Here is an 18,000-nt window from a genome sequence, read left to right as displayed (position 1 = left end):
TCTTGGAATGGAATCTTTGGTCAATGTTTTTATTCAATAAGCGTTTATTATTGGTTAGTTAATGTTGTGTGGTTTAACAGATAGCTGTTTACAACTTGAGATGCTGATTTGATAGGATGGGAAGTCCTTTGTGCCATGCAACAAAGGGTCATAGTTGACTACGGGGCACCAATCAAGACTTGAGAATCTGCCCCAAAACACAAGTCATGTAAGCACACAGGTACACGCACACACAGAAAATAAAGCACATGACATCTCCACAGCCAGGGGGTTCATTTAACCCTTAATGTCAGGGTGTGTGTGGGCCTGGATGTTAGAATATCATCTGTGATTAGAGGAGACTAGGGGCTGAGCTATTCTGTTGACTTTGACAGTGCTACTGGGTGCTGTCTTGCGGAGGCATTTATCTTCTGTTCAGTATGACAGGTGAGAACATAAAGCCTTCCTTCACTCAGCAGGTCACAGGGCATCAGACGTCTCCAGGACCAACTATGACAGAGCAACGAGCAATGTCTCTGTGCTGGGGGAAGCAACGGAGTCAACAACATCAAAGACCTTGCAAGTTAAACAGGAAGTACTGTATTTTCTATGGCGCTGTGGATTGCTCTTCAGCTACCAATAGATATGAATAGTTCAGCTATGAATTCCAGCAATTTAAGAATATATATTATTCGTAAAGCTCAAATGGTGACGCAGTTTTAAAAATGTGATGTAGGGGGGGGGGGTCATGTGACCCTTGAACGAGATGGCCGCATGAACTAAGAGCTCCGCACAAGTAGTTTCCAATTCCTAATCTTACCTCCCCTTGAAGTTTAATCTCCTTTAGCTTTAGTCAAAAAGTCATGGCGGCTACACAAGGCGACATTACAGGTGACATTTTTTTACCCGGACTCGAGCATTAGCGACGGAAAAAGCCTCCAAGAAGCAGCTAGCTTCAGAAAAAGCTAGCGCCATTAGCCATTACCCCCAGAAATGGACCAATGACTAAATGTGATTACTGTTTTAACTAAAGGATGTAAGACAACATATAGCCGATTTCCAAAGACCCACCCGCCCCGCTAAATGTCATTATAGCTGTCTAATCTATATTTACTTTCCTTTAGCTGAGAGGGATAGATTCTATAGCCTAACCTAGGCCTACTAATGTTTCAGCCTACTTTTATTTCCCTTTTTTTGTTGCTATTATTACTTGGGGTTCCCTATGCCCCTTGGGGGAGGTATATGTAGGCTGGGCTATTGATTTTATTTTCTCCCTCTTTTAATGTGGTCAGGACGGGGGCTATGTTGTCATTCACTCAATGCGGGGCGGAGAGGAGAGGATGAGGCATTTCTTTGGTGGGGAGGGGGAGACGTGCGTTGCTAACTGTTCCCGTTTTTGTGTTTTTTTTGGAACACAGAATTGAGACTGAGCAGGGGGGTAATAGATACAACGGGATATGTCGAGTTGTTTGGGAACTCGGCTGGGGTGTTCAGAGATTGCTATTTCATGTACACCATTTATTTTCCTTTTATGTGAATGCAGCTGTAACTATTATCCACCTTTACCCAGTAATGACTTGCACTAAAGTTCGATTACTGTTCGATGACGATGACTACTACCTTAAATCTATTGACATGGAACTGCCATGGTCTCGGTCATGCAATAAAACAGAAAAAGATACTATGTCCTCTAAAAAAGGAAAAAGCAGACATCGCGCTATTACAATAGACACACCCCTGTGATGCCGAGCATGCCAAACTCCGCAGAGCTTGGGTGTGACAGGTGTATTTCTCATCTTTCAAATCAAACAGTAGAGGTACAGCCATACTTATCCATAAGAATGTTCCATTCTGTCACGTCCTGACCTTAGTTCCTTTTTTATGTCTCTATTTTAGTTTGGTCAGGCTGTGAGTTGGGGTGGGCATTCTATGTTTTGTGTTCTATGTTTTCTATTTCTATGTGTTTGGCCTGGTATGGTTCCCAATCAGAGGCAGCTGTCAATCGTCTCTGATTGAGGACCATACTTAGGCAGCCTGTTTTCCCACTATGGTTTGTGGGTAGTTGTTTTCTGTGTCTGTGTTTCACCATACAGAACTGTTTCGATTTTCATTGTTTCACTTTGGTTATATTATATATATATTTATATTATATATATCAGTTATATTGAATTAAAATGGACACTTACCACGCTGCGTTTTGGTCCGATCTATCATACTCCTCATCAGATGAAGAAGATCGTTACACATTCATAATTGACAAAAACATATCTGATCCGGAGGGGAGATTTATTTTGATAACTAGGTCACTGTATGGACAACCAATTACTATCTTAAACATATACATCCCCAACACAGATACTCCTGCTTCATGTAAAAAATGATAACCCTGTTCAATGAGCATTGTGTTTCCTTTGGCATGGTGTCCGGAGATTTTAATTGTACCCTTAAACCAACCCTAGACAAATCATCTCAAGGCCCCACCACAAATCCTAGATCTGCAAAGATGTTGAACTCTCATACTAAAGAGATGGGACTGAAATATATCTGGAGAGAGACTAATAGCTCATCTATGGACTATACATACTACTCTAATGTCCATAACACCTACTCTCGTATAGATTACATTTTTATCCCAAAGAGTTTCATAAATTCAGCCACTTGTACAATCGGACCCATAGCACTTTCAGATCACGCCTTTGTCCATCTCCGCTTTGACCTCTGCAAAAACATCCCGAGGTCAAAGAGCTGGAAATTCAACACCTCCATGTTATCAAACAAAGCGTTCCATACATTGGTAACTACATGGATCGACAACTACACACAAGACAACAAAGATTCTCCTGTTTCTCCGGCCACAATGTGGGACGCTGCTAAAGCCACACTAAGAGGTCATCTAATTGCATATGCTTCCTCTAAGAAAAAAGCAATGGAAGCACACAGGCTAGATCTTGAGAGGGAGCTGGAATGCTGTGAAAAAGTACATAAACAATCCCCAGACAGCACCTCCTGGAGTCAACTTAAAGCAGCCAAAGCCAAACTGAATGTGGACTATACTCTGGAGATAAAACAAATATGTTTTCTTTACTAAACAGAAATACCATGAGTATAGCAATAGGCAGAGTAGATTGCTTGCTTACCAATTAAAAAAAGAGCAGTCAGAGCGTACAATCATGGCTATCCGAACAGCAGAGGACGAGGTACATATGACCCAAAAAATATCAATTGAACTTTTCATGATTTTTACTGCAAACTATATACACCTCTAAGAGAAAACACTCGGAGGCAGAACTCCACTCCTTCCTAGAGGGAATCTCGCTACCTAAACTATCAGACCACCGACCAAGAAGATCTCAACTCCCCCTTCACTTCTGAGGAGATCCTTAAGGCAATTACCTCCATGCCCCCTAATAAGTCCCCAGGCCCAGATGGATTCCCCAGAGAGTTCTACAAAGCTTTTTGGCCCCAACTTAGCCCTATTTTCATGCCAATGCTGGAGGATTTTTGCAAAAACGGAGTTCTCCCAGACTCAATGCACACAGCTTGCATTACAGTGTTGCTCAGAAAAGACAAGGACACTCTACCCTGCTCATCCTTCCAGCCCATAAGCTTGTTGGATTTTGACTACAAAATAATTACCAAATTGCTCGCCAAAAGACTAAACACTCTTCTTCCCAAAATAACAAAAGCAGACAAAACTGGGTTCGTTAGAGACAGATTCTCTTCTGATAACATTCGCCATCTTTTTGATATTATTGATCAAGTAAACGCACAGAAGACCCCTGTCCTGCTGGCTTCACAGGATGCTGAGAAGGCGTTCGACAAGATGGAGGGCCCAAACTTTATTAAATGGATAAAATCACTATACTCTCATCCAAATGCCATGGTGACTACTAACGGACCGAACTTTGACAGATTCCCTTTGGGACCGGGCACAGGACAAGGGTGCTCGCTGTCCCCCCTGCTCTACTTGTTGGGGGCGGAGCCTCTGGCAGAGTTGATAAGGAGCAATCCAAGTATTATGGGTGTTTCTGCAGGCGGCCTGCAGCACAAGATTTCGCTTTCGCGGATGATGTCTTGCCCTACATATCCAACCCTGAGAAATCCCTCCCATTTTAGACACAATTGCTCAGGTTGGCAAGTTTTCGGGTTATAAGATAAATTTGAACAAATCCACTGTCTGCCCTCTCAATATTACACTCATCAGCTCTATGAAAACACTATGTCCATTCCAATGGAAGACACAGGGGTTTCAATACCTTGGGATCTTCATAACACCAGATCTGAAAAGCCTTTTCAAGGAAAATTATCTTCCACTCCTGGATCGAATCAAGAACGATCTCCAAACCTGGATCTCCCCCCAATTAGCTTAGTAGGAAGAATGAATGTCATCCGCATGAACATCCTCAATAGACTGAACTATTTATTTCAGATGCTCCCATGCTATCTCCCAGGATCAAGTTCAAGACCCAGGATCAACCTAGGATCAAGTTCTCCACTCTATCGAAACCTGAATCTAAGGATGGTCTTGCCCTTCCCTCCCTTCAATTGTACTACTGGTCTGCCCAAGTCCGCAACATGCTAACATGGATCACAAACAGACAAGAGTCAACGTGGATTCAGATAGAAGCCCAATCCTGTGGTTCATTGCCCCTAAGCTCAATTATATTCATTAATAACTTTAGTGAAGTGGGCAACATAGCCAAAACCTTCGTGATTTACAGCACCCTACTAGCGTGGAGGGACTGTAAGAAATACCTGGACATTTCCTCCCAAATATGTTCTCACTCGCCTATAGTAGGCAACCCTGACTTGCCAAAAGCCCTGAGGGATGCCAACTTTAATATTTGGCATATTCTAGGAATCAGGACCTTTTCAGACCTATTTCTTCAGAAAACCACTAAGCTGAAATCATTTCAAGAGCTCTGCAATGAATTCAATGTGCCAAGATCCCATTTAAAAATATATATCTTCAAATTAGACATGTAATTTCCTCATTTACTTCCAAGAGGAGTTTTAGAACTCAGTTGAATGAAGTTGAAACCCTTCTTTTCACAGCACAATCCATTAATGGCAAAATATCTTATATCTATAGACTCCTTTTTGAGAAAGGAGGCTCCTCCTTTACTCCTTTGAAAATAATCTGGGGAAAGGACCTTGGTCTGACTATCAGTGATGAGTTGTGGGAGGAGGTTGTGACAGGGTATACTGCTCCTCTACTAATGTAAAAATGAAAGAATCTAATTACACATTTTTGTATAAATTGTATTACACTCCTTTGAGACTCCATAGAATGAAAACAGACATTTCTCCTAACTGTAAAAGATGTACCTCTGAAAGTGGAACCTATATGCATGTATTTTGGAGCTGTAGAGAGATTGGCAAAATCTGGCAATCTATACATACTGCTGCACAGAAAATACTAGATGTACAGTTTGATATGACCCCGTGTATCTATCTTCTTAATGCCCAGCAGGACTTTGTTCCTGATCCTGACAGAGAAACTTTGCTTATGACTATTACATACGTTGCTAAGAAATGTATTCTTCTATTGTGGGCCTCTAATACCTCTCCTACATTTAAAATGTGGATTGACCAGATTGTTGACTTTCTCCCTCTTGAAAAGCTCACTTATGACCTACGCAAGAGACAGCCCAAGTTTGATAGACTCTGGTCTCCACTACTTAACTGTATTTCAAATTGGACAGAGTGAATGGGGTGATTAGGGAATTTAGGGATTAGGGATGTTGTGTAAGGTGCTGTAAAATCTAAAAATGAATTATTTGCTCGCGTCTCAGCTAAGGCTGGAAATAGCTAATAAGAACCTTGATAGTGCTGTTGCAAGTTTTATATATATATATATATATATATATATAAAAATAAAAAAAATATTTGTGTGTATATATATGTGTGTATGTATATGTATATATATGTGTACGTGTATATATGTATATGTGGGTGTATGTATGTATGATATGTGTATATATATATATCATTTTATTTATTTATTTTTAGTTATTATTATTTATTCATTTTTTAAAGTCTGTCACATCTGTGAATGTGGAATGTGTTTTGTTGGTTGATTGAAAAACAAGGAAAAAAAAAGATTTAATTTGAAATGTAGTCGCCATGGCGAAAAAGTAAAAAAGTCAATCAGGTGGTGAGATGTGGTCGACAAGTTATTCGGAGATGACAGATGACATTTCTGTGAGGTTACCACTGTAGTGTTTCAGCACCGAGGCAGAGCTGGCCTTTGGCAGATCCTGCTTACCCAGTGCCGATCAGCACACCTCGCGCACACACACACGCATACTGTATAGAATCTGCTTCTGTGATTGGCTAGCCCCTCATATCAGCCCCAGTTCCCAGTTAACAGGAAGACATAAAGACAAATGGGTTTGATGGTGATGAGATTCATTTACTAGCAATGCTGCCTCTTTGATGTATACTTCACAACCTGAGTGGTATGCTGCCTCTTTGATGTATACTTCACAACCTGAGTGGTATGCTGCCTCTTTGATGTATACTTCACAACCTGAGTGGTATGCTGCCTCTTTGATGTATACTTCACAACCTGAGTGGTATGCTGCCTCTTTGATGTATACTTGACAACCTGAGTGGTATGCTGCCTCTTTGATGTATACTTGACAACCTGAGTGGTATGCTGCCTCTTTGATGTATACTTGACAACCTGAGTGGTATGCTGCCTCTTTGATGTATACTTGACAACCTGAGTGGTATGCTGCCTCTTTGATGTATACTTGACAACCTGAGTGGTATGCTGCCTCTTTGATGTATACTTGACAACCTGAGTGGTATGCTGCCTCTTTGATGTATACTTGACAACCTGAGTGGTATGCTGACAACCTCTTTGATGTATACTTGACAACCTGAGTGGTATGCTGCCTCTTTGATGTATACTTGACAACCTGAGTGGTATGCTGCCTCTACTTTGATGTATACTTGACAACCTGGTATGCTGGTATGCTGACAACCTGAGTGGTATGCTGCCTCTTTGATGTATACTTGACAACCTGAGTGGTATGCTGCCTCTTTGATGTATACTTGACAACCTGAGTGGTATGCTGCGTCTTTGATGTATACTTGACAACTGAGTGGTATGCTGCCTCAAACTGTCTGTCGGTGTGGTTGAAAGGCCCCTTTTAAAATGCCCCTGGGTATGGTGTGGTTTAGTGTTGTGGTCTTTGATGTATACTTGACAACCTGAGTGGTATGCTGCCTCAAACTGTCTGTCGGTGTGGTTGAAAGGCCCCTTTTAAAATGCCCCTGGGTATGGTATGGTTTAGTGTTGTGGTCTGTTTGGCAATCAACCAGCTATTCAAACTCCCCCCATTGTTCATGCAAAGTAAAAATCTCAGGTGAACACACCCAGCAGGGATTTGAAGGCATTTTACCATAACTGTGAAAGAGAGCGCCTCAGTTGGTTTTGAGAGCTGAATATAGCCGTGATCAAAATACATTATAGGGATGGACACAATCATTTTGTCTAAGTGGTACTGTAGAAGAGAGAAAGAGAGGGAACCAGTCCTGACAAACATTTCAATGTTACAAACAATGAAGGATGAGACTAAAAACAAACAAAATATAACTATTGTAAAATATACTGTGTCAGTAAAATGTATATACTGTAGTATGCATAAGCTGGAAGTAGAAGCCTAAGTGTTGTTGTCCAAGTGTTGTTGCCCAATTAGGGGAGGGGTGGTAGGGTTAAGGGAAAATAATAAAGGAAAATATATATATAATTAAAATAATATATTTACAAAAATAATTATTGCGGATTGGAAATTATGTAGACAATTACATTGATAGAAGCCACAATCTCTCTGCAATATTAAAATTAAAATAAACAATACTCCACACTAGATGCTATCTAGAACCGAAAATTATTATTCGGCTGTCCCCATAGGAGAACCCTTTGAAAAACCCTTTTGGGTTCCCAGGCAGAACCCTATTAGGTTCCATGTAGAAACCTTTCCCGATAGGGTTCTACATGGAACCCCATGTTCTACTTAGAACCAACAAGGGTTATCCTATGGGGGCAGCCAAATAATTATTTTAGGTTCTAGATAGCACCTTTTTTTTCAAATGTGCAGTTTAGACAAACACACAACTATTGTAGATGCTGGCGCTAGAAGGACAGAGGTTGGGCTGGTATGTAAATTCCCTGTGGCGGTGCCTGGGTCTGTGTGTGCCTTGCTTTCTTGGTGGTGGAGGAGTGTCTGTCTCCTTACTGACTGACTGACAGACTGACTGAATGCATCTCCTGCTGGGCTCTGCTGCTTCACTTTGCACCTCTTACTTCTGGTGTGCTCAAGGATACACCCAGGGAGGGACGGGAACATTTCTAATTATTACGGCAATTATAATCATCCCTGTATTTCAGCAGCAGCAGAGGCTCTCTCTCTCTCTCTCTCTCTCTCTCTCTCTCTCTCTCGCTCTCTCTCTCTCTCGCTCTCTCTCTCTCGCTCTCTCTCTCTCTCGCTCTCTCTCTCTCTCTTTCGCTCTCTCTAGACTCCCTTCGTCAGACTGGTAGATAGACTGCTTCTGCACAGAACAGTAATCAACGTTTCTCTCTTCATCATCTCACTGGTGGATGAGGTAAAGCAAAAAGCCTCTTCACCTTGCCTCACTAGTGGATCTAATCAGACATAGCTAGCTAGAGTAGCTTCCTCGAGCCCAACCCCAGGGGAAAGGTAATACATTCTGGATCTCAGTAAACAACGTTATCTCTCTCCGAGGAGCTATACTCTATAGAGGACAGTCGACTGTCGTAAAGATGGTCTGTGTTCATGTGTAGGTATTCTGTGTTTGGTGGATATACTATGGATTATAATAATCTCTCACACGCACGTATGTACCTAAAACCCTCACAAACTTTTACAGATGCACAATTGAGAGCATCCTGTCGGGCTGTATCACCGCCTGTTACGGCAACTGTACTGTCCGCAACCGCAGGGCCTTCCAGAGGGTGGTGCGGTCTGCCCAACGCATCACCGTGGGTAAACTACCTGCCTGCCCTCCAGGACACCTACAGCACCCGATGTCACAGGAAGGCCAAAAAGATCATCAAGGACAACAACCACCTGAGCCACTGCCTGTTCACCCCGCTAACATCCAGAAGACAAGGTCAGTACAGGTGCATCAAAGCTGGGACCGAGAGACTGGAAAACAGCTTTTATCTCAAGGCTATCAGACTGTTAAATAGTCATCACTAGCATATTAGAGGCTGCTGCCCTATACATAGACTTGAAATCACTGGCCACTTCAATAAATGGAACCCTAGTCACTTTAATAATGTTGACATATTTTGCATTACTCATCTCATATGTATATACTGTATTCTATTCTATTATATTCTACAGTATCTTAGTCTATACCGCTCTGACATTGCTCGTCAATATACTTTTGTATTCTTAATTCCATTCCTTTACTTAGATTTGTGTGTATTGGTTATATGTTGTGAAATTGTTAGATATCACTGCACTGTCGGAGCTAGAAACACAAGCATTTCACTACACCCGCAATAACATCTCCTAAACATGTGTATGTGACCAATAACATGTGATTTGATTTGATGTAAGAACACACCCTCCTACAGTACCCTACCTCCTCCCACTGGTGGATGTATCTGATGAGCCTGGACAGCCTGAGCAGTCTGAGCAGGCTGAGGATCTTGGTGAAGCGGACGATCCTCAGTGCCCGGGCCGTCTTGTAGAAGTCTGAGTCGATGCGTGTCTCCACGATGAGGAAGATGTAGTCCACAGGTATAGAGGAGATGAAGTCCACCACGAACCAGCTCCTCAGGTACTTGATCTTGATCTGTTGTGGGTCCAGGATGATCTCGGTGTTGTCCTCCTTGACGATGCCAGTGCGGAAGTTGAGCACCAGGTCCATGAGGAAGAAGGTGTCTGAGATCACGTTGAAGATGATCCAGGGGGGCGTGTGTTCGTCTTTGAAGAAGGTGATGCCCACCGGGATGACGATCAGGTTCCCCACCATCAGCAGCAGCATGGTCAGGTCCCAGTAGAACCTAGAACAGGAGGAACCACAGGGAGCTTAGAGCCTGGGAGAGAACATGAGGAACCACAGATGGCTTAAAACCTGGGAGAGAACAGGGGGAACCACAGAGAGCTAAGAACCTGAGAGAGAACATGAGGAGCCACAGAGAGCTAAGAACCTGAGAGAGAACATGAGGAACCACAGAGAGCTAAGAACCTGAGAGAGAACATGAGGAACCACAGAGAGCTAAGAACCTGAGAGAGAACAGGAGGAACCACAGACGGCTTAAAACCTGGGAGAGAACATGAGGAACCACATAGGGATGTTGATCAGGTTCCCCACTATCAGTAGCAGCATAGTCAACTCCAGCAGCACCTGGGAGAGACATGAATTGAGTAGAAAGGATTTAGGAGAAAAGATCAACAGCTACCTCTCCCTGAGAAGTACCGCTACCACTGATCACATTACATGTACATACTGTAAGCCACAGCAGCTATCTGGGATGAGCGGTTAGTTTTAAACTATCACATAGACTGTACTATACTGAACTGCTTAATGCTGCCACTGACACCCAACATGTTCAATAATGAACGTGGTTTAGGATCGTGTACACTATGTACACTATGGCCATGTGTCTTGACCCGCCACTAAATCCTGTCTTCGAAGGCCTTTAAAAAAAATGTTATATAAAATATGTAATTAAACTAACTGTTAAATCCCCGATATGGTAAATATGAACCTGTGTGACTCATGGCTGTCACAAGTGTTCACATGTTATCCGACTGCGGCTCTCATGAAGGAGTAATGGCCCACACATGCAGCCTAGCCTACATCTCCCAGTCTGTCTTGATGCGTAACCTATTGTGGTTGCTGGGCGCACATTTAAAAAGGTCAACGAGGGTTAAATGTTGATTACAAAGTGTGGCGTGACCTAGTCCATCTTCCCAGTCGCACAGTTTGGTTATAAATTACACTCTCCGCCCGCTTCGTAATTGAATCCAGATTGGTTGTGTTGTATAAAGGTTGATATACAGTATCCTTGGTGCTCTATAGATGGTACAGAGGGAGCGGGTCCTGGATTGTGAACTGGTTCTTGCGGGTAGGGCAGGATGATTTAACCACCCAAGTTTAACTGGCCCCATAAAAATCCATCTCAGAGCAAAACCAATTTAAAGCAGAGACCCAGAAGAAATGAAAAATATACTATTCACAATGTTGATGGTTGCTTTGCTGTGATGCCTCTCAGTGGAGATGAACGTTCCAATTGCCTCTGAGATCACTGTGCTGCCTGTCTGTGGACACATTACTTTGAAATAAACATTAATTACAGGGATATTACACACACAGCTGTCTAAGACAGTTGAGCCGCATTGTGCCATGGATTATGGTTTACAAAAAACATAAATACACACACACGCACACGCACACATACAGTCTCCCATACACGCATGCACGCACACACTGACACACACTAAACCCCCTCTCGCTTACACTCTGCCACACGAAACAGTGACAGTAATTGGAATTTTTCAAAGTAAAAGGGTATCCACGGTTTCAGTTTCTTGTCAAGCAGAGTTATATTTAGAAAGACGTTTCCGCCACTGTGTTTGCTCATGTTAAGATTTAAAGCCCAAGAGGACAAGACACAACTTCAAAGGAAATAACATGTACACGGGGTAATGACATTTGCTCTTCGAATTCTTCCCATTCCCTCGTATTCCCCATGTCAGGAAGAAATATGTGAGTTGACATCATGAACACAAAACAGCTTGCTAACAGGCTGGAGGTGCACCAATAGCCCCTAATGCTGCTGCAATCACTATGTGCTAATATATCCACTTATTTTCGTACCAACACCTGCTCATTGTCCTCGCCACTTTTCTGCCAGTTTCATGGTGACCTCAGAGGACTTGACTGTTGTGAAGAAACAAACAGAGACATCAGGAAGTAGAAAAGGCCCAGCTGGCAGACTGTCTTGTCTGTTTGGACAGAGAGATAAGCGAGGAGGCTGAGAAGAGACCGGGAGAGGCTGTGGAGAGGCAGGGAAGGAGGGCTCCTCCACATGCTTAAGGGTCTCAGAGAGAGGGATGGGGGGGTATGCAAGCTACTGTCAGAATCCTCTGAGAGCCAAGAGAGGGGGCACACACCTGTTCCCTTGGATGAAGAAATGGGGTATTTGTGGTCAACAGCCTTCCCAATCCTCTGGTCATGTACTGTACATACTATAGCCTACTACAGACACCAACCATATGTCTGTCTCCCGATACCTTATGTCTCTAGGTCTCCTCCATGTCCGAGATTCACAACCGTGGTGATGAATGTTGTGACCCAGGATGAAAATATTGTGGAACAAACAACCAGGTTTCCATCCAACGTTTTTATGCGAAGGTCGGACAAAACAAAACACGCAAGACAAGGTGGGATCTTTTTGTGTCTGTTAAAATCTATTATGCAAGAAATGGCGGTGGATATATCAAATATTGATATAATGAGTCAACTAGGAGGATGAAATGTTGTGTGGTCCACCCACTACGACTCTGGAAAGCATGCAGTTTATTAAACTACAGATTAAATAAGTTATGATGAACTTCACCGGATGGTGAAAGTGCAAGGTGATGAGCTTGATGCTCCTTTCCAATAAATATTGAGGGTCCTATTCTGGTGACATGATGATCAATGCTTGGCTGCCATTTTGACAAATACAAATAATCGAGCTCTTTGTCCATAATAATCTCATCATAAAGTAGTCTATACCTGCACTGTATCTGTGACCTGTTGGCTAAAGTGCGCGTGCCAAGACCAAAGTGGGCACATTTGCTATAATCATTTTTTGTGGAAAAACCATCGGTAGAGTTATAACCATATATTTATATAATAACCATCATATCAAAGTAAACTTGAAGGCACGTGATGAAATGTTGTGTGGTCCTCCCACTACGACTCGGGAAACCATGCAGTTTATTAGACTACAGATGAAATAAATTATGACGAACTTCACAGGTTGGTGAAAGTAGACAATGATATTGATGCTCCTTTCCAAGAAATATTGATGGTCTGATGATTCTGGTGAGATGATGATCGATGCCTGGCTGCCACTTGACAACTAAATGATCTTGCTCTTGTCCATAATAATCTCATCGTGTAGGCAAGGAACTGTTGACTGGAGTACAAGTGCCAAGACCAGAGCGGGCTTTACAACACATATTGTTTACAGACAGATTCATTCCTTATTCACAACTCCAGTGGGTCAGAAGTTTACATACACTAAGTTGACTGTGCCTTTAAACAGCTAGGAACATTCCATAAAATGATTTCATGGCTTAGAAGCATCTGATAGGCTAATTGACATAATTTGAGTAAATTGGAGGTGTACCTGTGGATGTATTTCAAGGCCTACCTTCACACTCAGTGCCTCTTTGCTTAACATCATGGGAAAATCTAAATAAATCAGCCAAGACTTCAGAAAAAATGTGTAGACCTCCACAGGTCTGGTTCATCCTTGGGAGAAATGTTCAAATGCCTGAAGGTACCACGTTCATCTGTACAAACAATTGTACGCAAGTATAAACACCATGGGACCACGCAGCTGTCATACCGCTCAGGAAGGAGATGGGTTTCCTAGAGATGAACGTGCTTTGGTGCGAAAAGTGCAAATCAATCCCAGAACAACAGCAAATGACCTTGTGAAGATGCTGGAGTTAACAGGTACAAAAGTATCTATATCCACAGTAAAAGTCCTATATCGACATAACCTGAAAGGCCGCTCAGCAAGGAAGAAGCTACTGCTCCAAAACCACCATAAAAAAAGCCAGACTACGGTTTGCAACTACACATGGGGACAAAGATCGTATCTTTTGGAGAAATGTCCTCTGGTCTGATGAAACAAAAATAGAACTGTTTGCCATAATGACCATCGTTATGTTTGGAGGAAAAGGGGGAAGCTAGCAAGCCAAAGAACACCATCCCAACCGTGAAGCACGGGGGTGACAGCATCATGTTGTGGGGGTGCTTTGCCGCAGGAGAGACTGGTGAACTTCACAAAATAAATGACATCATGAGAAATGAGAATTATGTGGATATATTGAAGCAACATCTCAAGACATCAGCCAGGAAGTTAAAGCTTGGTCACAAACACCATTTAAAGGCAATGTTACACTCAATTAGTATTGGGTATGTAAACTTCTCACTCTCTACTATTATTCTGACATTTCACATTCTTAAAATAAAGTGCTGATCCTAACTGACCTAAAACAGGGAATCTTTACTTGGATTAAATGTCAGGAATTGTGAAAAATGTGTATTTGGCTAAGGTGTATGTAAACGTCCGACTTCAACTGAATATACAAAAGTATGCGAACACCCCTTGCAAATATTTCAGCCACACCATTGCTGACTAGTGTATAAAATCGAGCACACCGCCATGCAATCTCCATAGACAAACATTGTCAGTAGAATGGCCTTACTGAAGAGCTCTGTGACTTTCAACGTGGCCCCGTGTCACGACTTCCACCGAAGGTGGATCCTCTCCCTGTTCGGGCGGCGCTCGGGGGTCGTCATCGCCGGTCTACTAGCTGCCACCGATCCCTTTTCTTTTTCATTTGGTTTTGTCTGTCTTGTTGTTCAACTAAGTCTAGTTTAGGTTAATTAATGGTGTATTTAATCTCGCCCTACCCTCTAGGTTTTGTGCGGGATTGTTTGTGTAACTGTCATTTTGTTTGGGTTTCTTGTTTGGTTTGTTCTGTTGAACAGGTGTTTTTTTCTGGACTGCGTTCCTGTTGTTTAGTGGCTACTGTTGTGTTCTTGTGCTTGTTCTTGATGGACTTGTAATTAAACACCCCTCTTGCAAATTCGCTCTCTCCTGCGCCTGACTCCAGACCTACCTCTCCTAGGGAGAACCTGACACACCGTCATAGGATGCCACCTTTCCAACAAGCCAGTTCGGTCACATGTAAGCACTGTTATTGTGAAATGCAAATGCTAAGGAGCAACATCGACTCAGCTGCAAAGTGTTAGGCCACACAAACTCACAGAACAAGACCGCCGAGTGCTGAAGCGCGTAACGCATAAAAATCCTCTGTCCACGGTTGCAACACACACTACCGAGTACCAAACTGCATCTGAAAGCAAAGTCAGCACAAGAACTGTTTGTCTGGGGCTTCATGAAATGGGTTTCCATGGCCGAACAGCCCCACACAAGCCTAAGATCACCATGTGCAAAGCCAGGCATCAGCTGGAGTGGTGTAAAGCTCTGCGCCATTGGACTCTGGAGCAGTGGAAATGCGTTCTCTGAAGTGATGAATCACGCTTCACCATCTGGCAGTCTGCCCGAATGCATAGTGCCAACTGTAAAGTTTGGTGGAGGTGGAATAATGGTCTAGGGCTGTTTTTCATGGTTCTGGCTCGGCCCCTTACATCCAATGAAGGGAACATTTAACTTTGTGGCAACAGTTTGGGTAAGGCCCTTTCCTGTTTCAGCATGACAATGCCCCCCATGCACAAAGCGAGGTCCATACAGAAATGTTATTTTTTCAAGATCAGTGTTGAAGAAATTGACTGGCCTGCACAGAGCCCTGACCTCAACCCCATCGAACACCTTTGGGATGAATTGGAATACCGACTGTAAGCCAGGCCTAATTGCCCAACATCAGTGCCCAACCTGACTAATGCTCTTGTGACTGAATGGAAGCAAGTCCCAGCAACAGTATTCCAACATCCAGTGGAAAGCCTTCCCAGAAGAATGGAGGCCGTTATAGCAGCAAAGGGGAGACCAACTCCATATTAATGCTCAGGATTTTGGAATGAGATGTTTGACGAGCAGGTATCCACATACTTTTGGTCATATAATGTATGTATTGGTATTTCTATTCAAGAATCAAGAACACACATTTGGTTCTGTGTAAATGTGTGTGAGTTGTGTCTCTCTCTGTGCGTGTGTGTGTGTGTGTGTGTGTGTGTGTGTGCGTGCTATTTCTCTTGTTCACGCTTGCTATTGCCTTCTAATGGAGGTCAGCCCACCTAAACATAGCAGGGATCCATTTACTGTGCTTCATTATGCATTGGGATCCTGACACAGAGGAACATTGTTCTATAAATATAGATAGACTGAGCAGCGAGCGCAGGGCAGGGCAGGGTGGTGGACGAACATCGCAAAGGCACAAAATCCCCATCTCTATGTCTGTCTGAAAGCACTGACTTGTGGATTGATAGCTTTTCCCTGTATAAAACAAAAGGCAGTGTCCTTCATGGTGATATCAGTGCAGGCAGGGGTACGCTGCTGCGGTGTAGGGAGAGAAAGGGGGAGGAGAAGGATGATAGGGAGAGAGCCATAGAGAGAGGGAGAGTTTGAGGGAGGAGCGAGAGAGAGAGATCCAGAGAAGGAGGCAACGATAGATAGGGAGAGAGAGAGGAAATGACCCCGGTTGCATAGCTTACACCTGAGTTGTTATAGTGCTGGGGAGGGACTGCTCACTGTCATGACGACAGACCGTGACATTTCCATGCCTGTTCGTCTACAGAGACAGAGGTACAGTCCACACCACACCGTCTGCTCTCCTGGGAAGAGACCAAGGACTGCAGACCCATGTTTTTACCCTCAGAGTGCCTCCTGCTACAAGATAAACCTCTCTCCCACTCGCCACCCTGTCCTGGAGTTAGCTACCTGGGGCCACACTAGCCCAGCCTGGTGTCACCGTCACACTGGGGCTCTGACATCACTCACGGAGGACTAGAGCACTGCACGTACTCACACACACTCCTATCACCCAATATGAACATGTTGAAAAGGCATAAAGGATCTACAGACAGTTTGTTTGTTTGTGTTTGTGTGTGTGTGTGTGTGTGTGTGTGTGTGTGTGTGTGTGTGTGTGTGTGTGTGTGTGTGTGTGTGTGTGTGTGTGTGTGTGTGTGTGTGTGTGTACATGCGTTGCCCGCAGGGTGCCTTCTCTACCTGTTGGCAGACATGCTAGGAGAGTGATGGTATGGCATCCAGGTAGGTTGTCTGTCATGTCAGGTGCACTAGCCTTGAAGACAGTGACAGCAATGAGGAGCAGATTGTGTGTGTGTTTGTGTGCTCCTCTACATTCGGCGTGGCGTCAGACTGAATGAGGACAGCAGAACAACAATGTGTGGTGTTCCTGTTCCTCCCTGCTCTTCCTTCCCAGAGAGCAGCAGCACAGTCATTCCCACTGTAAATGTGACTCTGGTTGATTGAATGACTGATGTTGATCTATTTATGAATATGAAAAGCAGTTCCCCTCTTGAATAATTCATGTCCTTGTTTAGTGTTTTTTTGTCTCCCTTACCTAGTTCTTGTGAGTTGCTGTTTTGTGTGAGGATGAGGAATCCTCGTCAGAAGTGCTGATTCGTAATTTGCCTGAGGATGCGGCCCCATGTCACATTAGACACAAGCAGGACACACTGCCTGCATCAATATGACCACCAGCCACTGGCTACTCTAACCCGTCTTAGGGGTGTCACTACTGGACTAAGGGCACAGTGAACAGCTGGCTTGACTGTGTGTGTGTGTGTGTGTGTGTGTGTGTGTGTGTGTGTGTGTGTGTGTGTGTGTGTGTGTGTGTGTGTGTGTGTGTGTGTGTGTGTGTGTGTGTGTGTGTGTGTGTGTGTGTGTGTGTGTGTGTGTGTGTGTGTGTGTGTGTGCGCGCGCAGTGGCGGGAATCCATTAACTCTTAGGCCTCTTCTGACAGGTGGATGATGAGTGAAAATGAAGCAGGATAGTCTATTACAAGGACAACACAGCCATACATTTTCAAGACACCACGCACGCACGCACACACACACACACACACACACACACACACACACACACACACACACACACACACACACACACACACACACACACACACACACACACACACACACACACACACACACACACACACACACACACACACACACTGCATAGCCGTTGTGCAAGACAGTTCTCCATTGGGCCAGTTGGCACACTATGAGACAATAACAGCAGGAAATTGAAGTGTCCAGGAG

General features: G+C 43.6%; 1 protein-coding gene across 1 annotated transcript in view; it reads right to left on the bottom strand.

The window, feature by feature from the left end:
• The window catches only part of LOC118393816 (potassium/sodium hyperpolarization-activated cyclic nucleotide-gated channel 4-like), a 101,905-nt gene that overhangs the window by 54,428 nt on the left and 29,477 nt on the right, over positions 1-18,000 (bottom strand). Inside the window, exon 2 of the mRNA XM_052462170.1 lies at positions 9,604-10,027. Within this exon, the coding sequence (XP_052318130.1) occupies positions 9,604-10,027 (424 nt within the window). The remainder of the gene's footprint in view (positions 1-9,603; positions 10,028-18,000) is intronic.

Source organism: Oncorhynchus keta, chromosome 14, assembly GCF_023373465.1.
Source record: "Oncorhynchus keta strain PuntledgeMale-10-30-2019 chromosome 14, Oket_V2, whole genome shotgun sequence".
In the NCBI taxonomy this organism is placed as follows: Eukaryota; Metazoa; Chordata; class Actinopteri; order Salmoniformes; family Salmonidae; genus Oncorhynchus; species Oncorhynchus keta.
Note: the sequence above shows the minus strand (reverse complement) of the source record. Positions and strands in the feature narration are given on the sequence as shown.